Source organism: Rhineura floridana, chromosome 3 (assembly GCF_030035675.1).
Source record: "Rhineura floridana isolate rRhiFlo1 chromosome 3, rRhiFlo1.hap2, whole genome shotgun sequence".
Classification (NCBI taxonomy): Eukaryota; Metazoa; Chordata; class Lepidosauria; order Squamata; family Rhineuridae; genus Rhineura; species Rhineura floridana.
Window position 1 is genome coordinate 39,179,785 of NC_084482.1, and position 24,907 is coordinate 39,204,691.

Below are 24,907 nucleotides of genomic sequence, written 5' to 3' on the forward strand. Positions count from 1 at the left end.
TGGCCACCCTTTAGAACCGGCCCTGGTGTCACTGCTTGTTCACCTGATCCTTCTAAGAAAGTCAGCCAGCAAGGAGAAGGAGCTGCAGCCTTCTCTCTCCCTGGGTGGACTGGGCCCAAAGAGAGAGGGCAATCAAATGAGCAGCAACAGCAGCAAGGAGAAAGTAGGCCCACTGAGACCATCATTCCCAATGTGGCCCTTCCCCTTCCACCCCCACCCTGGGAAAGCTTGGAAGTGCGAATGTAGAAGGTACTAGAAACTACAATACATAAGGGGTACACCCAGACAGTTCTAATTTATGGGAACAGAGACACTTAATTCAGCACTTCTGATCCTCCCCAGTCCAAACATGCCAGTGCTTCTATCTGTGCTGGCCCATCTCGTCCCATCCAAAGCTACCACAGCTGGCATGACATATACAGTCAACTTAGCTGGCTTCCCATAATGACTGCAGGAACAGCTTGGGTAGGAAAGGTAACTGCCTTTGCCCAGAATAATTTTTCTATTACAAACCCTACTCTAGAATAGGGATGGTGAACCTGTGGCCCTCCAGATGATGCTGGACTTCAACTCTCAACAGCCTCAGCCAGCATGGCCAGTGGTCAGGAATGATGGAAACTGTAGTCTAACAGAAAGTGATTTCGGAGAGTCACAGGTTCACCTCACCTGCTCTAAACTATCAGGCTCAGAATATGAAAAACCTCCATCTGGATATGGTGCAAATGTTCAAGACACTCTACTCTGGGCAGATTTCCCACACATAGGAGGGAAATCTGAAGATGATTATAATGAATGAATCCTCACAAGTGTATGTGTGTGAGTGTCAGGGGTACATGGTAATAGGCTATGTGTTCCAGATGCATGGTGTGTGGTGAGTAAGCTCCGCCCCAGGGAATGAAGAATCGGGTCTGGAGTGGACCCAATGGGAACATCATCACCACTGGTTGTAGCTGGTGGATGCAGCCCATAGTTTGATGGCAAAAATACAGGCCTTCCTCTCCTGCCTTCCAGAGCTCCCATCTGGTGACATATTGATTTAACATAATTACTTCTTTTTCAGCTGGGCTTCTTCAAACGTGCCCGCTACCATGAAGACAAGGTACCACAGTATAATGCAGTCAAGATTCCCCATCAGGAGCGCCAGCTTTTCCGTGAGGAGAAGACAGGCACCATCACCAAGAAAGACTGGGTCACTAACTGGAGTGGGGACAGTGATGGTCAAGTTCCTGTCTCAGCCTAGCTACATCCTTGTTCTGGCCTCCCCCGGTGGCACACTTCTGATTGGTAGGGGAGTTGCTGCTGGGGTAGGGTTCTTGCCTGTTGTCCTCTTTGAAAAATCTGCGGACATGGACTGTCCCTTTCTTAGGAGGACTCAGCAGAGATTCAGGGGGACACATGCTTAACAGTGGAGGTTATGGTGACAGATTCTATAAGGCCAAACGGTCAAAGGATTTTTCCTGGTACTCTACTTTTTCTTGTAAAGCTGGGTAACAGCTGATACTGGAAAGTGAATCAGAGACAGGAGGAGCCCCCTGCACTTCTACGTTCCCAAAGAGTTATCTGCTGAGAACAAAACTGTATACTCTGCTGCTAAGAGCTGGAATTGTACCTATCTTTCTCTACTCCACTGCAAATGGGGCATACATTTGCTACATAACCAGATTGTTTGGGAATGAAGAGAACTGGATTCCTTGGGTGTCTTAGAGGAGTTCAAAGCCAAAAAAACCAAAAGCAACCAAACAACCACATTTTCACACGATGAAGAAGATGAGCGACTGCCCTCTTTTGAGCAAGATCACTTTCTTTACGGTAGCTTTTTGTAATGTATTTTGTCTAACTAATATCAGAGGGACTCTGAAGTTGAGAGTTAGGCTGAATCTGAGACACACCTGTGGCCCTCCAGATGATGAGACTCCTTCTCCCATCAATCTCAACCGACATGGGCAATTGTCAGGGATGATGGGAACTGTAGTCCAAAACCATCTAGAAGACCACAGATTCTTCACCCCTGGTGTAACAACAGAAGTTCTTAACTAATGCTGTTAAAGGAATGGCGCCAAAAGATCCCCTTGGTTGCTCTCTGCTATGGTTTGCCGCCTTCTCCCAAAACAAGCAACGCTCTTAAGCCATAGGCACATGTACCCACAGCATGTGTATGGGGTTCAGTCCACTGCTGCCACATGCCAACTTAGCAGGGGCAGAACCTGCTTCCCCACCAACAGGGAAAACATTTGTGCCACACAGAATGCAAAAGGACATTTGGCAGTCCTCTGCTCTCTGTCTTTGGTCACCACGTGGCAGCAGCAGCAGCCTTAGTTGGGTTCTCACACATGCACACACACACATGGTGCAATACATCTATGTCCTGGGTGGTCTAGGCAAGCCCCCTGTTGCTTTGGTCACAGTTCCTTCTTTGTAATATTAGTATGCAGTGACCTACCTCATGAGGTAGTGTGAGGATGATGAAGGTGATAAGCAAAATACTTCACAGTTCTTACTGAAAATGTCTTGGAAATTTTGGATACTGAAAACTGGGGTGAGGATAGAATCGTGTCCAAAAAGACAAAGTCATGTTCAAGCCCACTACTCTTATTTACTAGACCATCGATATTTAATAGAGGAACAAACAAGATTTCTTTAAGAATAAAGTATCAGAAGTTGATGAATGTAGGATATGCTAGCTTCCCACCAAATTTATAAAATGGGTTCAGTGCTCTAGAACCCCTTCTGTCCACACTTCAGGAAGGACAGCTGCCTTTATCCTATTTTTACTGGTGCTCATAGCTCCTAAATCCAACTAGCTGTGTCTTTTTTCCTTGGTGCAAAAAATGTTAAGGCTAACCTGGATTTAAGAGAAAAGGCTGTCTCTTTCAATCTCTGTCAGACACAAATGACGACAATTTGCTGATGATTGCTGCTTTCTAATCTACCTTTTGCGCTAAATATGGGAGGAAAGGCTTTTCTCCCCCAGCTCCACCCCCTTCCTTAGGGCCTAAGGAAAAACACAGTGAATGGAAGTGTGAAGACTACAACAGCAGACTACAGACACCCGTCCTTTGTGCTATAAAGCCTGAGATTAAATCACGACTAGTAGAATAAAGGTAAAGGTGTCCCCACACTTGTAGTGCAAGTCGTTTCCTACTCTTAGGGTGACATCTTGCAACATTTACAAGGCAGACCGTATATATGGGGTGGGATTGCCAGTTCCTTCCCCGGCCTTTCTTTACCCCCTAGCATATGCCGGGTACTCATTTTACCCACCACGGATGGATGGAAGGCTGAGTGGACCTCGACCCCTTTTACCGGAGATTCGACTTCCTCCTTCCGTTGGAATCGAACTCCGGCCGTGAGCAGAGCTTCGGCTGCATTACCACTGCTTACCACTCTGCGCCACGGAGGTCATGCATTACACTTCACCTTTCTATAAGGTGTAGAAAAAGCAGAACAGTGTACTACCCTGGAACATTTCCTGAAACTCCTCAAAGCAAGGCCTTGCAGTGAGCCCACAAAACCCACTGTTGTGACTTTCAGAGGGGAGGCCAATGAGTAAGTGCAGCAAAACCAGAGTGGCTTGTGGCACCTTAAAGACTATGGATTCAGTGTGGCATAAGCCGTCCACGCTCTAGCTTATGCCACAATAGATCTGTTAGTCTTTAATTAGATCAATTAGTGCCACAAACCTTGTTTGTTGTTAAATGGCTGCTGTGATCAGAGCCTCAGCTGTAGTGGGATGCGGAAGAGTTTGATTTCTATATGCCAGAAGTGGGGAACTTGTGGCCCTCCAGATGTTGCTGGACAACATCATTCCTGATGATTGGCCATGATGGCTGGACCGATGAAGCTGAAAGTTCAACAGCATCTGGAGGGCCACAGATTCCCAGTACCTGCTAAATGGTAATCAGAATTGTTTAGTTATAGCATTGCAAAAAAAAAAAAAAAGACTTCTTAAATATGTCAACCTCCTTTTTTCACACTTGGATACAATCTCTAAGAAGTTAGGAAGAGCTTTCCAATGAGAAAGACGATACCACAATTGGCGGAGGGGTGTCTGGGGTTTCATCTACACTATTGTCTGCAGTCTGCAGGAGAGCCTGGGTGAGCCACTGCAGTTCTGCTGACTGCGATTTCACCACAGATCTAGGGATTTCCTCCCTCAGTTTTCAAGTCTCAAAGCAAGCTTGCAGCATTCATACCAGCATCTGAGAGCACACCTGTTTCATGTGGCTCGCACTCTCACCCAGCTGCTGAAAGTGTAGATAGGATCAGACCCCCAAGGCTTATAATTCATTCCTCAATAGTTTGGCAGCAAAATGGAAATACTTCGCTTACGTCTGGAGTAAGAAATGTCCCAACTCTTTCTTGTGGACTACACAGACAAGAGGGAAAACTCCCAACACAACCTCCTACGTGATGGCTGGATAACTGCTTGAAAAAAACAGAAGGTACCTGCAGATTGAAAACCAGCCTGTACTTCTGCTGAAGTGTAATGTACAACGCATGTAGCTTCTTAACACATTTGGGAAGACAGCCCGCATGCTGCTGTTCAGCTGCAAGTGACGCTGAGGAAGGCTCTGGGCAAACGTAGGTTGCCGTGTGTTTCTTTCTAGTCATGCACAACTACATGGCAAGCAGAACAACAGCTGCATCTTTTTCCCAAGATAGAAATGGTGTGAAGGGAGAAGCTACATCAGTTGAATTTCCATCACACAGCTGTACAAAGATAAACATGTGGCAATCTAGGGCAGTGGTAGCCAACATGGTGTCCTCCAGATGTTGGACTACAACTCCCATCACCCCTATCCATTGGCAATGCTGACCAAGGGTTGTAGCCCCAGTTTGTGTTTTATCTTTTTAAGCAACATTGAGACTTGGTGTGTTTTTCATAAATTGACTAACAATTTAATTAATTTATTATTATTATTATTATTGAATTTATTAGTCGCCCATCTGGCTGGTTCACCAGCCACTCTGGGCGACGTACAGAATAAAAACAATACATTAAACATTAAAATTTAAAAACAACAGTAAAAACCTAGGCCATCCCAAAGGCCTTCCTGAAGTGCCATGTCTTCAGGGTCTGGCGGAAGCTCATCAAAGAAGGGGCATGACGGAGATCATTTGGGAGAGAATTCCAAAGGGTGGGGGCCACTATGGAAAAAGCCCTCTCTCTGGTCCTCACCAGTCTGGCTATTTTAACCGGTGGGATCGAGAGAAGGTCTTCTGAGGCTGATCTTGTTGAGCGGCATCCCTGACGATGCTGGAGGCGCTCCTTCAGATAGATTGGTCCAAAACCGTATAGGGTTTTAAAGGTCAGAGCCAACACTTGAATTGGGTTCGGTAAGCAACCGGTAGCCAGTGCAATTCCTTCAATACAGGAGTAATATGATCTTGTCAGCGGCTACCTTTAATCAGACGAGCTGCCGCATTCTGTACCAGCTGCAACTTCCGGACCGTTTTCAAGGGTAACCCCACGTAGAGCGCATTACAGTAGTCTAGGCGAGAGGTGACCAGGGCATGTACTACTGGTGGGAGCAGATGATTGGGGAGGTAGGGGCGCAGCCGCCGTATCAGATGGAGTTGATACAGCGCCGTCTGGCTCACAGCCGAGATTTGAGGCTCCATGGACAGCTGGGAGTCAAGAATGACCCCTAGGCTGCGGACCTGGTCTTTCAGGGGCAATCGTACCCCATTAAGCACAAGGTACACATCCCCCAACCTTCCCTTGTCACCCACAAACAGTACCTCGGTCTTGTCCAGGTTCAGCTTCAGCCTATTCCTTCCCATCCAGCCACTCACCGCCTCCAGACATTTGGACATGGTTTCAACAGCCAACCTTGGTGAAGATTTAAATGAGAGATAGAGCTGCGTGTCATCCACATATTGATGACACTGCAGCCCAAATCTCCTGATGATTGGCCCCAACGGCTTTATATAGATGTTAAACAGCATCGGGGAGAGGATGGAACCCTGTGGCACCCCACAAGTGAGAGGCCAGGGATCCGAAACCTCCTCCTCCAATGCTATTCTTTGGTACCTACTGGAGAGGAAGGAACGGAACCACTGCCATACAGTGCCCCCCATACCCAACCTTTTCAGGCGGTCCAAGAGGATAGCGTGGTCAATGGTATCAAAAGCCGCTGAGAGGTCGAGGAGAACAAGGAAGGTGCATTCGCCCCTATCCCATGCCCTCCTCATATCATCTACCAAGGCGACCAAGGCTGTTTCAGTCCCATGTATTATTAAAATAATAATACCCAAAGAACTTCTGGAGGGCACCACATTGGGTACCCCTAATCTAGGGTAAATGCAGATGAGCAGTATCATCACAAACCCCTTCATTCTTTTTAGGATAAGAATGATCATCTGTATATCATATCACAGCCAGTTTTTTGGCTTCTTTCATTTGGTCCTGCTGTACGTTCAGTCCCTTGCATCCCCCTGCACTTTGGAGGGCAAAACATATCCTTTTGCTTTACTTTCTACCACAGACATGAGTGGCTACTATTTACCTGTATAGCAGGAAGTAACATTAGTCTCAACAACTACTCTGAAGCTGATGAAAACCTCCTGCCTCCCTGTCACTGCAGACAGTCCATGACACCTTTGGGGAGGGTGCAGTCCACATGCCCTCCCTGGCCCCCACCTGACCCACAATTGTGGTCCTTTTACTAGCCCGATGTAAAGGGCAAGTCAGGGGACATTAGTCTGGTTGGAATTTTAAAGAGACAGATTTTCATGTCTCATTTCATGCAGAAGTGCCACAAATACCCCTGAATGGGCATGATGCGTTCCACGGATCCAGGAAATTTTGTTTGCTCTTTGCAAGTTATTCAAAATGTTAGTTGTTGTGTAAGAGTCTAGTGCTTCCTAACATACAGCTGTGGGAGTGTGTTTAAATACTACACACACACACAGAGGACCTATTTTTAAAGCACGTGCCTCAGAACATACTATTGAAATCAGTGATGTGTACTGCACTTCAGATTTCAGCCATAAATAAAATTCGTTGGCATGGCAACATCAGAATTACATAGCGCAGCGGGGTGGGGGTGGTATAAGGATCAGAGCTGGGTTCATGAGGGGACAACCAGCCAGGCAGACTCATGCGGGTACACAGAGAAAGCAGCTTTGAGACTCGGAAGGGATTCAAAAACTTCAGTTACCCTGGTTTGGGTGCATTCTCTGTAGGGCCCCAGGTCTGTGAAAACAAGGGTAGCCAACCTGATGCCCTCCAGATGTTGTTGGACTACAACTCCCATCATCCCTGACCAATGGCCATGTTGGCTGGGGCTGACAGGAGTTGCAGTCCACCACATTTGGAGGGCACCACGTTGGCTACCCCATGTTAAAATGTGCACTATCTCACATTCTAATGTGCACACATAAGTGTGTCCAATTTTCTCTTTCTTAGTATCTCACACAAGGTAGGTAGGGGCAGCGGCTCTTTTGGTCCCTCTTCCACTCTAGCAAAATGCGACTCTCTGGGCATGTGGGGCTCATTCTTCCCAAGGCACCAGAGAGCTGCGGAGAGGTATTGCTGGCAGAAATTTCTACCCTGTAGGGATTTAGGGCTGCTCCTTCCACTGCCTTGCATTCTGTGCCCCTGAACCAAGGCAATGTAGTCACCACATGCTCCAGAAAGTGCTGTTTTAGTGTAAACGGCAGTCAGAGAAAGCTTGGTGCAGAGTGGTTTGGAGATGTTAATGGATCTGACCCTCTTGTAGGGAGTCCCAGAGAGGCAAGTTTTCTACATCAGTCCAAAGCCTGTAGTCTCACAACAGTACCAGAAGAAAAATGATGACACAGAAAGAGTAGAACACAAGACCATAGTTAGCAGCAGAGATGGAAATGGAAATATAAAGGCCAAGTCCTACATTTCATTCTGGTGCCCCACCTTTTATAAATCAAGAGATGATTTGTTCAAAAGCTTCAGGAAGATACCTACGGCAAGGCTGTGCTGCCATGGGAAAATGGGCCAGGAAGCTCTCCAGGACTGTCACAAGAAACAAGGCAGGTCCCATAGCTATGACACAGAGGGAAAGGTAATGGTGTGCATGCGATGAATAACAAACTGTGATGCATTCATCTTGCTGCCAGGCCTCAATCTGTGTCATAACAGGTGAGACTATTATGGTAAGAACTGGTTGCTCAGGAAGGGAAACTGTTCAAAGGGCCAGCCATAGGGCCTGCTTAGGGCTGCATCTCATCCAACAAAGTTGTTCTGTTCACTCAAGGACTTTGGCTTAGGCAATGGAACAGCCCCCCTCTCCTCTCCCACCATCTCACCCCCCCTCCGCAAATCTGCTCCAGAGGGTTGGGGAAAACTCCAGAACAGATTTGGGAGGCACAGAAGAAGAGGTAGGGGAAATTTCACTGTGGAAGTCCTTGAGTGAATGGAACAACTTTGTGCAATGCAATTAATATGGTGGAATTTGCCAAGCTAGAGTCCAACACCATGTCCCAAGACCTGACATTATGGCATCCTTGCAGCTCACAGAGTTAAGAGTTAAGACACAGAAATCATAGCTTAGGCTGCAATCCGATACACACTTACCTGGGAGTAAGTCCTATTGAACCCAATGGAGCTTACTTCTGAGCAGATATGTATTAGATTGCAGCCTTATTCATATACCAAGATGCATCATTAGATCTCCCTTAGTCCTTGGAAAGGCAGCTAAGTAAGTCCCTCAAATGGCAGCAAATAAGGTCAACACTTTGATTTTGGTATAGTCAGCTCAGGTCTTCCTCTGCACAGTAGGCAACATTGGCCCCTATAGTATACATTTTGCAATCATAGGTACAGAGATATACATAGATATCTATACTATACATTTTACGATCATACTGGCTGACACTACAACACCTCTACTTCCACTAGGCTAGTGTGGAATTCCTACAGCTCATCTTTGCTTTGTCATCCCTGGAATACAAACTGTTACCACAAGGCAGAGTTCGTTCCTTTATTTCAAGGGAGAGAGGCAAAAATGTCTCTTGTAATTGAAGTGTACTGGAATATGTGCTTACTATAATTCAGTTTTTTATTTGTTGTGAAATAACTTTGATACCTGCATCAATGAGTGAGGGAGTCAGCAAGTCCCAAGCACCTTTATAGAGAAATTGTAAAACCAGTGAGCGGTTCTAATAAAAGTTCCAGGTCTCTAATAAAATCCTATATAGCTATTAAGTGCAAAAATAACTTGTTTATTCCATGGCTCTGCTTTCCAAAATATTGAGGAAACTTTACCCTACCATAAGGAGATTGTAATAATGATTTAATGAAAAGAGTGGTGGTTGAGGGAAGTTTAATGGCAGCAAGCCTAGAGGAAGCTGTGAAGAGGTAAATACAATCGGGACTAATCCACAGCAACATATGGATGAGATATAAACAAAGTTTATATTTAATGTACAGCCCTGCCTGCCAGGAGAGAGAGTTTTTAAAAGATTGTTTCAAGGATTCTTATATCTGCATTCACACTTTATATTTTTAAATGCATGCTTAAAATATCTTATACACCAAGAAGTAAAGTATTATACGAGATGCCCTAGTGACAGACTGCCTCAGTTCACACAAAATGCTAATAGTTCTGTGTGAATGCATGAGGGTGCAGGTTCCCTCCTTTAGACAAACCATGGGCTATAAACAAAGAATGAACCTTGGTTACAGCTTGTAGGTTGACTTGAAGAGACAAACCATGAACCTGGGTTTGGAAATCACACTAAGCCAAACCATGGCTTAGCTCTTAGCAGCAGGACTGGAGAAAGCGAAAAACCAGCTCTGATCTCCTTTTCAAGAACCTGCACGTATGTGCATTTGCACTAAGCCATGGTTTGGCTTAGTGTTACTGGTGAATGTTGCTGAGATTAGCAGTGCAATCTTATACATGTCTACTCAGAAGGAAGTCCCACCGAGTGTAGGATTGCTCTGTGAAGTAGAATGTGGGCCCAACATAGTTTGAAGATTGACGGGTTTCAAGCACTGATTCTCTAATTTTGCGGCTTTGTGGACCACTTGAAAATTACTGGTGGTCTTAGTAGCCACTTAATAAAACTTTCTTCAGCGCTAGCACCATCATCAAAACCAGCCCCATATTACTAAAACTGTGGGCCAGGCAGCTGAGAAGGGCCTGGTAAATGTTTACAGAAACAAATAGTAGACTGTGCCAATGCCAAATTATGAAAACCACAGCCCCTAAGCCAGGGCCTTGTTAGCCTGTATGATAATCTGGTTCTGGCCCAACAGCTCCTATCTCTGTTGTCAGAAAAAATACATATAAAGTGACTGCAGGACCAAGTACAGATGTTCTCAGCTGTTCTGCAACCTTTCCACAAACCACCTGAATGGAGCTGACAGTCCACAATTTGAAAACCTCTAGCCAAGGAGGACTAATGATCAAGGTTTGTCTGTGAAAAGAATAGCTAAAATGATCAAGCCACTGTGAAGGGGAGGGGTTGGTGGATCTCATACACAGCCTGAAATCAAGGGAGCAACAAAATGATAAAGCAAACATTGTAGGAAACATTTCTTCCACCATATCATTAAAAAAACACTACCTGTTGATTGGAGTTGATCATGGCAGCAAAGCCATATTAGTTGTAAGCCAGTTAACATGAAAAATGAATGCACTGCCTTCAAGTCGATCCCATCTTATGGTGACCCTTTGAACAGGGTTCTCATGGTAAGCGGTATTCAGAGGTGGTTTTACCATTGCCTTCCTCTGAAGCTGAGAGGCAGTGACTGGCCCAAGGTCATCCAGTGAGCTTCATGGCTGTGTGGGGATTGGAACCCTGGTCTCCCAGGTTGTAGTCCAACACTAACCACTACACCACAGGCTCTCCCCAATTAACATAGAGTAGGGTTACCAGATCTCCGGTTTTTGGCTGGAGTCTCTGGTTTTTGGGGGTCCCTTCCGGTTCTCCAGCTAGCACCCCTTAATCTCCAGACTCTTAGCTTCAATTAAAAAAAAGGTTTCTAGGTGGTCTGGTTCCCGAGATATACACCAAAACGTAAACCGCCCCCCCCCGCGCAACTGTTAAATCTGTTTTACAGATCTTTATAACAGCTCCTAGCTCTAACTACAACTACCATCAGCCCAATCCAGTGGCCATGCTGGCTGGGGCTGATGGGAGTTGTAGTTTTAAAAAAGTAACTTTTCCAAGCTCTGGCTCTAACCCCGCCCTTTCAGGGTTCATCATCATCAACTTTTATTACGGTCAAAGATCAGTATACAGGAATAAAGATAAAACAGCATAGCTACAATCATTAGAATAATATCATATTCAATTAAAAAGTAATTAAAAAAGTCAATTTCCAAATCCGTGCGGAATATTCATTATTCGTTAATATTTAACACAGTAATGGACTAAATATTATAGAAATACAGGATACATTATAAAAATTAATTAAACTAATTTAAAAATTGATTAAACTCAGCCTGCATATTTAAAATTACATAGGTTAAACCAATAAAATTCGTTTTCAAAGATCTTTTATCCATTTTCTCCTACAGAGAATAGCAGCTGTACAAAATTTAGCGATTTTTTCCGTAGTTAATTGCTGATGATCTCCAAGTAAATAATCTAAAAGCATTTCTTCATTTCTACCAGGCACAAGATCAAGAATAGGTTTAATTATTTGGTTTCTAAGGTCTGAATAATAAGGACATCTTAGAAGGACATGAGCAATTGTTTCACCCTCATCCTCACCGCAAGGGCATTTTCTATCACAATAAGGAATTTCGTTGAATCTACCCTCTAGAAGTTTTGATGGTAGGGTATTCATTCTTGCGAGAGAAAAAGCCCTGCGATGGTTAGGAATAGTAAGAAATGACAACTCCAAGGCATTGGAGTTAAGAATTTTGGATTATATCTATGCCTCCTAACCTGCATTAAGTGATGTTGAAAATCTATATCCTCATGGAATACTGATAATGGAAGATTGGACACTGAAATTACTGGACTTAACAGGACTATTGGAGATGGAAGATGGAACTAATAGGGATAATGGAATAATGGCTATTGAAACTATTGAACCTAACAGATTTTGATGAGATGGATTAATCGAAATGTTTATTTGGACTATGGTTATGACACATCACACTATGTGACGTCATGATGGTTATGACAATAAGATTATTATAATTATTAACGAGATGGATTAATCGACATGTTTATTTGGAGAAAAATTGATAGATATATTTCTTAAAGAATTGAAACCTCTCTTTGACTTTTTGTGGAAAGAATAAAGTAATGTTTATGAGATTTGATGATTAATTAAGATAACTACTGGAGGAAAGTGATTTTATAATATGATTTAAGAGACAGGATTGTTATATATTGTAGACCTATAACTGATTTGATCTGTGACAAATGGGAAGTCAATATTTTATTTTTTTTGTTTAATTATTTTTGTTTTGTTTTGTTTTTTGTTTTTGAATGTATTATGATTTTGTTTTGTATGTTTTATGAAAATTTGAATAAAAATTATTGTAAAAAAAAAAGAAAATCCATATCCTTAATTCTTTGTAATATACTCATCTTAGCTTTTAAATAGCCCATTTCTTGAATCACAGAAATAGAGAAGCCCAAGGTCTGTAATTTATCGATTATCAATTTCACCCAGGGAGATTGAAAGTTATCTCTTAAGATGTTAGAAGAGAGCCCAATAGGGTTGAATTTCAGTTTGAGCCAGGTAGAAATTCTCAGAGCCCAAATCTTAGATTCAATAGTGGGTAAACCAGCCTCAAGTCTAAGGATAAAACTAGGAATGCATTTGGGAACCGCAAAAATAGCTCTCAAAGAGGAATTTTGAATCGATTCCAAAACAGAAAAATTCTCAAAAGTGGTAACTTGAACCCCATAAAGTAGTTGAGAAACTACCTTTGCAGAGAAAACTTTAATTGCTGGGATAATAAGCTGACCACCTTTGTTGAAGAAATATGACAGGAGGGCTTTCAATGTTTTTTTTGCATTCCAGACCATTGTTTTGATCTGCGTCTGCCAAGATCCAGTCGATTGAAGCGTTAAACCTAGATATAAAACAGAATTTATTTGCTCGATTGAATGGCCATTTATTTATTTAGTTTAATTTATATACCGCCCTAAGCCCGAAGGCTCTCTGGGCGGTGTACAAAAAAATAAAAACAAGCACAATATATAAGTACAATAAATACAATAAATCAAAAAACAAAACAAACAAACAATAACGAACCAAACAACATCCAAAATACGGAAATGCTGTTTAAAATACACTTTAAAATGCCTGGGAGTATAAAAAGGTTTTCACCTGGCACCGAAAAGATAGTAGCGTCGGCGCCAGGCGCACCTCATCAGGGAGACTGTTCCACAGTTCGGGGGCCACTACTGAAAAGGCCCTGGTTCTAGTCATCACCCTCCGAGCCTCTCGATGGGATGGTACTCGGAGGAGGGCCTTAGATGTTGAGCGTAGTGTATGGGTAGGTTCATATTGGGAGAGGCGTTCCACCAGGTATTGCGGTCCCATGCCGTGTAGGGCTTTATAGGTCAAAACCAGCACTTTGAATCTAGCCCAGAAACAAATAGGAAGCCAGTGCAGACGGGCCAGAACAGGTGTTATATGAGCGGACCTTCTGGTCCGCGTCAACAATCTGGCCGCTGCATTCTGGACTAGCTGTAGTTTCCGAACAGTCTTCAAGGGCAGCCCCACGTAGAGCGCGTTGCTGTAGTCCAATCTAGAAGTTACCAGAGCATGAACAACTGAAGCGAGGTCGTCACTGTCCAGATAGGGACGTAGCTGGGCTACCAATCGAAGATGGTAAAAAGCATTCCGTGCCACCGAGGCCACCTGGGCCTCAAGAGACAGGGAAGGATCAAAAAGAACTCCCAAGCTACGAACCTGTTCCTTCAAGGGGAGTGTAACCCCATCAAGAACAGGATGAACATCCACCATCTGAGCAGAGAAGGCACAACGATGGTTCAATCTTTTCTTAGTAAATATTAAGACCTTAGTTTTCTCATAATTAATTAACAGCCGTTCCTCCAAACAAAATGTAGAGAGGGCTGCCAAAAGTCATCTGAGTCCAACTAAGGATCTTGCCAATAAGACTATATCGTCGGCATATAAAAGTATAGATCTTGGACAGCCAGCTAATATTGGGGCATGTGAAGAAATAGTGGCCAGGGAATCGACTATTCCATTAATATAAAGATTAAACAAAAGAGGTGCTAAAACACATCCCTGTTTAACCCCTTTAAACGTAGGGACAGGATTAGATAAGTGACCCTTGTTGTTACATCTAATCCGTAAAGATGTACCAGTATATAGCCCCCGTATTAATAGTAACAGTCTTTTATCAATGTCCCTGGCATTTAATTTCTCCCAAAGCCTCTCGCGAGATATAGAATCAAACGCAGATTTAAAATCAATAAAGGCTGTATACATCATAGTACCTGACTTAGTCGAATATTTAGATATGAAATGATAAAGAACCAAGGCCTGGTCAATAGTTGAACGTCCTGACCTAAAACCTGCTTGTTCTTGAGCCAATAAATTCTTTTGTTCTACCCAGGCATTCAATTTGTCATACAAATAGGTCGCATAAATTTTACTGATTATATTCAGTAAATTTATTGGCCTATAATTAGCTGGGTCATTGTAAGAACCTTTTTTGTGTAGAGGAATAATTATTGCAAGACCCCACTCTTTAGGGATTTGCATTGAATTATTAATATGAGAAAAAAAGGCAGCTAAAAGAGGGGCCCACCAATCCGAATTTAATTTGAAGGCTTCCACAGGAATGTTATCACTGCCTGGAGCTTGCCCTAATTTAAGCCTAGCAATTAAATCAAGGACCTCAGGTATAGTAACAGGTGGCCATTCAGGTATTTCGGCTTCCGTATAATGTATTACAATACCGTTATCACTATTCTTTTGATATAATCTGGCAAAGTAATCCTCCCAGATGGTTGGAGGGATAAAGCAATCTAGATTGAATAAAGGCTTTGGCCAGTTATAGGAAACAAGCCTCCAAAAACAAGGTAGAGTTTTTTAACTTGGAAGCATACAATAAACGCATCCAAGTTTTATTCAATTCTATTTTCTTTTTCCTTTTAATTAGGTTCTTATAATGCTTCCTTGCCATACAATAAGTTAATAGATGTTCAGATGTTCTGTTTAATTTGTAGGTGTTATAGGTCAATACTAAATGTTTTTTATTGTCACGGCATTCTTGATCAAACCAAGTCTTGGAGCTCTTTGGCATATTTCTCCTAGTATTATTTAAGGTTGTTAAAGGAGATTTTTGAAAGGAGGCTATTAACTGTTGAAAGTAGAGTGATGGATCCTCAGGATATATTGATGTAATGATTAATTCTTTAATTGCTAGAATATCTGGGGTATTTAGCCATGTATTTAATTCTTTTTCTACTTTAGGTATCCATCTCAGCCTTCCCGGACGAACATCCACTTCATTACTAGTGAAAGTTCGGTGTCCCAACAACAAAGGTATTACATTACAATTAATTACAATAGTTAGAGGTCGATGGTCACTCTCCGGTCGATCTTCCACAATAAAATTGTTCACTAGATGGAAAAGCTCATGGGATACAAAAGCCAAATCAATTTGAGATGCACCTCTTGGTGAAAGGAAAGTAAGTTCCCCTTGATAGTCCCCGCAGGTGCGACCATTTAAAAGTACTAAATTTAACTTGGTTAATTTTTGCATCAAATAAATGCCAGTATAGTTTAATCCACTATCTCTCGATTGTCTTAAAGGGATGTTACAAAAACCTTCTATTAAAGGAGGAATCATGTGATATTTGGTATATAAAGCAGAATCGGAGGAACCTAGTCTAGCATTAAAATCTCCAGCAACTATAAGAGAGGCTTCAGGGTATTTTACAGTTAAGTTCTCTAAGTAGCCTTCCAAGCTTACTACTTTGTCAATAGCATCTTTTTTATCTTTACTAGGAGGTAGATATACATTGACAAGCAGTAAGGACTGTGAAGAAGATTTTAAACTTATAGCAAGAGCTAAATTTGGCAAGGGATCAAACTTTACAATTTGTGCATTAATTTTCGTAGATACAAATATACAATTACCACCTTTAGGATGGCCACCACTAGTACTTTGAGAGGCCCCTAAATAGAAAGGGGTATAACCATCTAATTGCGGCTTATCTATTAACCAAGTTTCTTGGAAGAAGATAATATCAAATTGTGCAAGAAAATCGGTGGTGTATGGGTCAAGGTCTTTATTCTTCCAACCTGCTATATTCCAAGAGGTGATCTTTAGTTGTTGTAAATTTGGAGAAGAGTTTTGTCAGGTTTTAGTAGACTGTAGAACAGTTATGACCTCAGTTGTTATTTCTTTTCCAGCCTTCAATTCCAGGGAGTACATAGTATCGGTTTGTCCCGACGAACTAGGCATTAATAAAGTGTGGATACTTGATTTCTGTCTGGGATTTTCCCCTCTCAAGGGCCCGCAGGGATCCTTACTCTCTTTTCCAGTACAATTTCTAGAATCATCAGTTTGTCCATTTCTTTTCATTTTTAAGGTAGATACTAACTTCTCGAGATTGGCCAGGATTTCCAGTTGTGCTTCATCTGGGAGTGCAGTATATGATTCCAATAGATGTTGTTCTTCCGGAATATAGAACATTTCTTCCTCATTTAGAGCAATCGTAGGGTTAGCTCCTTCACAGCTAGCTTGCACCTCGGTAGTATTTATGGATAATTCTTCAGAGGTCACCAGCAAAGGAGCCTGGTCACTTGCCTCCACATTTAATTCTGATGGTCGAGATTTAGGCCCATTTGAATTCAAGGATAATAGGCTTTGTATCGGAGCTACATTTTCAAAAACCCTATGGCATTTTAAATTCTGCAAAAGGAGTAAATTTCTATTTTCATACAGGAGGCCAGCTATTTTTTTATCATAAAATGTAAGCATAGCTCTGGCTTCCACATAATTATAAAAAAGATATTCTATTGAAGCAACTTCCATACACCAATCTATTCCAGGTATGATATGACCCATTATGGATTGGAAATGTTGTCTTCGTTGAGATTGAGTCAATGTACCTTTGGGTTTAGGATAATTTGTTATAGCTTATTTTACCTTATTTAAAACCAATTCCCATGATTTGGTTTTAAAGATCTTGGCCAGTTCGAGATCATCCGTAGACCCTTTTTTTTGTTGAGAGTGAGGTTTAGTATTAAGAGAGGTGGGATATGGAGTCAATGTGTTGGATTCCAATTTTGGAGGTTCTTGATCAATAGAATTACTATTTTGCTCCATTTGGATCGATGTAGATATATTTATCCTCTTTTCCATCTTTGTTTTCCTAGACTTCCTTTTTCTCCTCCTTTTTCCCTTATTAGGAGCATTGGGGGTATCCAATAATTTAAAAAGTTTGTCAAATCTCATACGAGGTTTATGTCGAGCTTTGCAGGATTTGATGTTTTTGCTCTTCTTAGCTTGCTTAGATACCTTTAATTTCTTCTTTTTAGATGTCAGACCGGGAAGAGATTTCAGGCGTGTGGTCTGTGTAGCTTGCGAGTTTGTAGGTAAGTTTACTATTAATTCTTTATGGTGAAATTCTTTCTTAGTAATAACCTCAGCTAATATAGAAAGTAGAGAGTTCGACTCCGCTACAAATTTAGAAATTTGAATTAAAGATTGAGTCACCATTTGTGGCCAATTTTCATCCATCATAATGCCTTGTTGGTTATTCACAGCCAGATCTTTTGTCTCTTTCTGAGGATGTCGAGGTTCTAAAGAGTTAATTTTGAGATCTTCATAGATAGATGAGGATTCAAGTGGGGGCATTGAACTGGAAACACTTACAGCTGAAACATTAGTTGCTCTCCCCAGTATTGCTGAGTCAAAGAGAAAAGAATTTTCCTCGTCAGCTATTTTTAATTCCTGAGCCAAATTAGGCCCTGTCGAGTCATCAGCATTAAAAATCCATGCCAAGGAATTATTTAGCATCCAGTCATTAACATCATTATCATTACTCATTGTAAATCCCATCTCCTTCCTTTGCCTTACTTTCTTTGTTGTCTCTTTTATGTTATAAAAATGTGTCATCTTAATCTGCATTCCTGTAGTTTGTAAAGAGTCTATGTCAGTGCACAGTTCTATTCCAAGCTCTTTACATTTTTTCCTAGTAAAAACCATCTTTTTAACTTTTAACTTTTAGCTTGGTAAGTGAACTTCAACTGCAACTGCAACAGGACTGGAAAATTAGCGTCACTTGAGATGGCGCAGTCAAAACAGAGAACAGAGAACAGCTTCAAGGATAAGAATAGTAAAATATTTATATCCAGCAAGGTTAAGGAGAGCATAGTCTAGTATAAATCACAGCAGACTTTGTTAATTATTTGTCGGTTATCTAATCATTGGAAGCGCTTACAGGCAGATCTTTACCTCTGTGGGCGTTTTAGGTCATCGGGCGTGTTCTCCTCTTTGTGTACAAAATAGGCTTTTTAAAAAAAAAAACTTAGTTTTTCCAAGGATCTTTAGAGTTGGCAGTTAGGAAGGTTTTCCAGTTATCAGTCCTCAAATTCGATATACCAGAGGATATATAATAATAAAATTCCTCTGACTGCCACTCCGAGCATAACAAACACGTCTCTACTAGGCGGTGACCATCTTGAACTCCTTTCAGGGTTGTAGCCAATAAATGATGCCAAGGGTGTGATTTGTTGATCCAGGCATGCCTAGGTTTAATTTCAGTGTCAGAAAATGGTGGTTTTGAGATTTTGCAGTTTGCGTAAATAATATGGCTTAACGTTTTTTTTCTCTTGTGTGCAAGAGTCAGACCCTGGGCTATGAAATATGAAAGTATTTAATCCAATACTTGCTTTCCATGTACCTGGAGTAAACCCCATTGACTTACTTTTGAGTAGACACGGTTAGGATTGTGCTGTAAATTAATGGGACTTTTGAGTAAACATAGCACAGACTTGTGTTTGTGTTGTAAATCTTTCTCTTCTCCTCCAATCCTATTTTTAAAGCAATTAGGCAGGGTTTACCTAGGTATCACAGTTCTTGTTATGTAGGAAACTAATACTGATTTTTTTAAAAAATGTTCCTCAATGACCAATTAGTTTGACAATAAACTATTATATGGGGTGTATTTTTACACCTGTGTGTGTGTGTGTGTGTGTGTGTGGCCTTTCCAACAACCCTGTGAGGTAGGGTTGGTGATTGGAAACCAAGGTAGCTCACAATAAGAAATAAATCCCTTTAAAAACCAATAACCATAAAACAAGTATAAACAGTTGCAAAACAGCTTAAAGTGGCATGATTCCAAATTTTGGGTTGGGTAAATGAAGTTTATTTATTTATTATTTGATTTATATCCCGCCCTTCCTCCCAGTAGGAGCCCAGGGCGGCAAACAAAAGCACTAAAAACACTTTAAAACATCATAAAAACAGACTTTAAAATATATTAAAACAAAACATATTTAAAAACATTTTTAAAAGCTTTAAAAACATTTTTTTTAAAAATAAAAGGTTTAAAAACATATTAAAAAGCAATTCCAACACAGACACAGACTGGGATAAGGTCTCAACTTAAAAGGCTTGTTAAAAGAACAAGTTCCTTATCACTTCAGGGTACAGTTTTCCCTGGTTGAGTAAGCCCCATTGAATACATTGGGACTTGCTTCTGAGTAAACAAACATAGGATTGCACTATAAATATCTTTACAGGTTGTGTAAATAATAAACATATTTGATAGTCATGCTTATATAAATATTCTGTCATACCGTGTCCCAATAAGTATCCGATTTCACACTATGGTTGTATAATACTTCCTCTACATTTTAAATAAGCCTTGGGGTGGTCATGGTTCTCCATTGTTTTCATCCTGAGGGGCAGATAGGCTGAGAGATGGTGAGTAGCCCATGGTCAACCACTACAGTTTATAGCTCATTTCCATTTTGAAAAATTAATTAAAACAATTTACATGCAGGCAAAATTTATTAAGTGGATTCACACAACACGTTTAAAGCACATCTAACTCGCATTTAAAGCGCACAACTTCCCCTAAAGAATCCTGGGAAGTGTCATTTCCCCCTCACAGTTATAGTTCTCACCACTCTTAACAAACTGCAGTTCCCATGATTCTGTGGTGGGATTCATCTGCTTCAAATGGGTGTTGAATGTGCTTTAAATGAATGGTGTGGATCTGCCCTAGGTATGATGGGAAGAGCATTCCAGGCAGGGGGTTGCCAACCTTGCTTCGATATGGATGTCTTTGCAGAGGATCCCTAGTCAAGGTTTACCAACAGCACAATCCAAACTATATCTACTCAGAAGTCAGTCCTGTTGAGTTCTATGGGGCTTAATCCCTTAGCAAGTGTGTTTAGAATTGTAGCCTTCAGGAGCATCTATCCAATGCCCCCATCTAACATCTCCACAACACTAGGCTCCTTTCTTCCTACAGTGGCCTTCTGGTGACTGGCCTGGCCTGAAGGCACTTAAACCCTTCTTGCTGAAAGCAAGTAGGCTAGATTAAATGTTCCCTACCCACGCTCCATCTTTTAGCTAAGATTTTTTTAAAATGTATGCTCCATAAGAACATAAGAACATAAGAAGAGCCTGCTGGATCAGGCCAGTGGTCCATCTAGTCCAGCATCCTGTTCTCACAGTGGCCAACCAGGTGCCTGGGGGAAGCCCGCAAGCAGAACCCGAGTGCAAGAAAACTCTCCCCTCCTGAGGCTTCCGGCAACTGGTTTTCAGAAGCATGCTGCCTCTGACTAGGGTGGCAGAGCACAGCCATCACAGCTAGTAGCCATTGACAGCCCTGTCCTCCATGAATTTGTCTAATCTTCTTTTAAAGCCGTCCAAGCTGGTGGCCATTACTGCATCTTGTGGGAGCAAATTCCATAGTTTAACTATGCGCTGAGTAAAGAAGTACTTCCTTTTGTTTGTCCTGAATCTTCCAACATTCAGCTTCTTTGAATGTCCACGAGTTCTAGTATTATGAGAGAGGGAGAAGAACTTTTCTCTATCCACTTTCTCAATGCCATGCATAATTTTATACACTTCTATCATGTCTCCTCTGACCCGCCTTTTCTCTAAACTAAAAAGCCCCAAATGCTGCAACCTTTCCTCGTAAGGGAGTCGCTCCATCCCCTTGATCATTCTGGTTGCCCTCTTCTGAACCTTTTCCAACTCTATAATATCCTTTTTGAGATGAGGCGACCAGAACTGTACACAGTATTCCAAATGCGGCCGCACCATAGATTTATACAACGGCATGATGATATCGGCTGTTTTATTTTCAATACCTTTCCTAATTATCGCTAGCATGGAATTTGCCTTTTTCACAGCTGCCGCACACTGGGTCGACATTTTCATCGTGCTGTCCACTACAACCCCGAGGTCTCTCTCCTGGTCGGTCACCGCCAGTTCAGACCCCATGAGCGTATATGTGAAATTCAGATTTTTTGCTCCAATATGCATAATTTTACACTTGTTTATATTGAATTGCATTTGCCATTTTTCTGCCCATTCACTCAGTTTGGAGAGGTCTTTTTGGAGCTCTTCGCAATCCCTTTTTGTTTTAACAACCCTGAACAATTTAGTGTCATCAGCAAACTTGGCCACTTCACTGCTCACTCCTAATTCTAGGTCATTAATGAACAAGTTGAAAAGTACAGGTCCCAATACCGATCCTTGAGGGACTCCACTTTCTACAGCCCTCCATTGGGAGAACTGTCCGTTTATTCCTACTCTCTGCTTTCTGCTTCTTAACCAATTTCTTATCCACAAGAGGACCTCTCCTCTTATTCCATGACTGCTAAGCTTCCTCAGAAGTCTTTGGTGAGGTACCTTGTCAAACGCTTTTTGAAAGTCTAAGTACACTATGTCCACTGGATCACCTCTATCTATATGCTTGTTGACACTCTCAAAGAATTCTAATAGGTTACTGAGACAGGACTTTCCCTTGCAGAAGCCATGCTGGCTGTGCTTCAGCAAGGCTTGTTCTTCTATGTGCTTAGTTAATCTAGCTTTAATAATACTTTCTACCAGTTTTCCAGGGACAGAAGTTAAGCTAACTGCCCTGTAATTTCCAGGATCCCCTCTGGATCCCTTTTTGAAGATTGGCGTTACATTTGCCACTTTCCAGTCCTCAGGCACGGAGGAGGACCCAAGGGACAAGTTACATATTTTAGTTAGCAGATCAGCAATTTCACATTTGAGTTCTTTGAGAACTCTCGGGTGGATGCCATCCGGGCCCAGTGATTTGTCAGTTTTTATATTGTCCATTAAGCTTAGAACTTCCTCTCTCGTTACCACTATTTGTCTCAGTTCCTCAGAATCCCTTCCTGCAAATGTTAGTTCAGGTTCAGGGATCTGCCCTATATCTTCCACTGTGAAGACAGATGCAAAGAATTCATTTAGCTTCTCTGCAATCTCCTTATCGTTATTTAGTACACCTTTGACTCCCTTATCATCCAAGGGTCCAATTGTCTCCCTAGATGGTCTCCTGCTTTGAATGTATTTATAGAATTTTTTGTTGTTGGTTTTTATGTTCTTAGCAATGTGCTCCTCAAATTCTTTTTTAGCATCCCTTATTGTCTTCTTGCATTTCTTTTGCCAGAGTTTGTGTTCTTTTTTATTTTCTTCATTTGGACAAGACTTCCATTTTTTGAAGGAAGACTTTTTGCCTCTGAGAGCTTCCTTGACTTTGCTCGTTAACCATGCTGGCATCTTCTTGGCCCTGGCGGTACCTTTTCTGATCTGCGGTATGCACTCCAGTTGAGCTTCTAATATAGTGTTTTTAAACAACTTCCAAGCATTTTCGAGTGATGTGACCCTCTGGACTTTGTTTTTCAGCTTTCTTTTTACCAATCCCCTCATTTTTGTGAAGTTTCCTCTTTTGAAGTCAAATGTGACCGTGTTGGATTTTCTTGGCAATTGGCCAGTTACATGTATGTTTAATTTAATAGCACTGTGGTCACTGCTCCCAATCGGTTCAACAACACTTACATCTCGCACCAGGTCCCGGTCCCCACTGAGGATTAAGTCCAGGGTTGCCGTCCCTCTGGTCGGTTCCATGACCAACTGGTCTAGGGAATAGTCATTTAGAATATCTAGAAACTTTGCTTCTTTGTCATGACTGGAACACATATGCAGCCAGTCTATGTCCGGGTAGTTGAAGTCACCCATTACTACCACATTTCCTAGTTTGGATGCTTCCTCAACTTCATATCTCATCTCAAGGTCTCCGTGAGCATTTTGATCAGGGGGACGATAGATCGTTCCCAGTATTAAGTCCCTCCTGGGGCATGGTATCACCACCCACAATGATTCTGTGGAGGAGTCTGCCTCTTTTGGGGTTTCGAGCTTGCTGGATTCAATGCCTTCTTTCACGTATAGAGCGACTCCGCCACCAATACATCCTTCCCTGTCCTTCCGATATAGTTTATATCCAGGGATAAGCAACTGTGATTGATGCTTGATGTATCATGCTTAATGACATCAATCGGGCCCGCCCCATGACATCACTCAAGCCCACCCCTTGACATCACTTGGGCCCGTCTCCATGACATCACTAGGGCCCACCCATCAAATCTCAGGTTTTGGGATGCTTCTTACCTGGCAACCCTAACATAGAGTCTATTTAAATGTTCCTCGTCTGCTGCTTTAAAGAACATCCATCTTTCCCAGATTGACCCCAGCCTGGGTATGTATCATCCTAAAACACACACATGCACACACAGTGAGAGAGGAAAAATGTCATATCCATGCTTGAAGAACTGTACAACTGAAAAATTCATGTCCTAAACATTAGCTGACTCAGTAAAACAGGCTTATATGACCAACCCTGAGACCACCAAGCTGAATTCAGCCTACTAGCCATCTATTTTTAAATAGATGTTTAAGGTGTTTAGTTCTTTCTTATTTTTATCTTTTAAGCTCTTTTATTCTCACTCTTTTATATGTGTATGCCCATATACACATGTATGTATGTTTGTATGTGTATGCATAATGCATTTTATGTATTTTAACAGTATCTCATGCATTTTAATGTACATTTTAATGTGTGGTTTTATTGTGTATTTTATTATATATGTGTGCTATTTTATTGTAGCCGCCCTGAGTGCCCTATTGTAAGGTAGAAGGGTGGGATAGAAATATTTTAAATAAATAAATAAATAAAACATTTTGGCCTGTCAAGTACTTGCCAACCCATCTTGTTTTCGTAGGTCCAGGAAGGCATCCTCTGGAAGGCAATCTCTGGTGGGTGGCATACAAGATTGCTAGCTGGCATTCAGCTTGTGCAGCACACCTGCAATAAATCACTTGCCCCACTACTTCTCATCTGTGGAGTTATGGTTGGATACTTACTAGAGGCTACTGACTGGGCAGTCTTGGGAATCCTCTGCATGTCTCCCTGGGAAGAATGTCCTCTTGCCATAGCATTGCTATGCCATCCTATTCTAAGGTCATTGAGATGCAATAATCTGCCACCATCACACCAAAAACAGTTGTTCCCAGCTCCTGGGGCTCCTCTGGACAACCTGTATATTGAGCATTTGTCCTGATTGCTCGCACAAAGCGTTGGCAGAGGTTGAGTTTTTATTGAGGATTCATTTTGATGTTTTTGCAGGTCGGTTATATGAGAGTGCGCATATATCCTGCTTGCAGGGTGTTTATATGTCTTTCCATTAATCATTAATTCCTCTTAACATTTTTCAGTGCATTTCCCTATCACCTTCCTAACTGCAAAAACTCTGGATTTTGTTATTTTTAATGGATTTGTTGATCTAGGCTGGGGCAACAGAGCAACTTAATCAAATGTAATTGCACAAACTTAAGTTGCGCTTGAATCCTTCCTGAAAAGTATTGAGTCTGGAGGTGATCCTGCATGTGGTCACAAGCTCAATTTACAGAAGCAAAGATCCGTCTAGTCC

General features: G+C 41.8%; 2 protein-coding genes across 6 annotated transcripts in view; one reads left to right on the plus strand and one right to left on the minus strand.

The window, feature by feature from the left end:
• The window catches only part of ITGA7 (integrin subunit alpha 7), a 79,613-nt gene extending 76,495 nt beyond the window's left edge, over positions 1-3,118 (plus strand). For 3 of the 4 annotated variants that reach the window (XM_061615394.1, XM_061615391.1, XM_061615392.1), the window contains one exon: positions 1,061-3,118. In XM_061615394.1, coding sequence (XP_061471378.1) covers positions 1,061-1,240 — 180 coding nt within the window. In that variant the 3' untranslated portion in view covers positions 1,241-3,118. The remainder of the gene's footprint in view (positions 1-1,060) is intronic. The other variant, XM_061615393.1, reaches the window with a different exon arrangement.
• LOC133379677 (uncharacterized) overlaps positions 1-18,616 on the minus strand; it is a 29,616-nt gene extending 11,000 nt beyond the window's left edge. Inside the window, exons 1-2 of one of the 2 annotated variants that reach the window (XM_061615399.1) lie at positions 16,241-18,616; positions 12,433-13,025 (exon numbers count right to left, since the gene is read on the minus strand). In XM_061615399.1, the coding sequence (XP_061471383.1) occupies positions 17,082-18,152 (1,071 nt within the window). In that variant the 5' untranslated portion in view covers positions 18,153-18,616 and the 3' untranslated portion in view covers positions 12,433-13,025; positions 16,241-17,081. Of the gene's footprint in view, positions 1-12,432 lie in introns of those variants that run through there. The other variant, XM_061615398.1, reaches the window with a different exon arrangement.
• Positions 18,617-24,907: the final 6,291 nt, after the last annotated feature.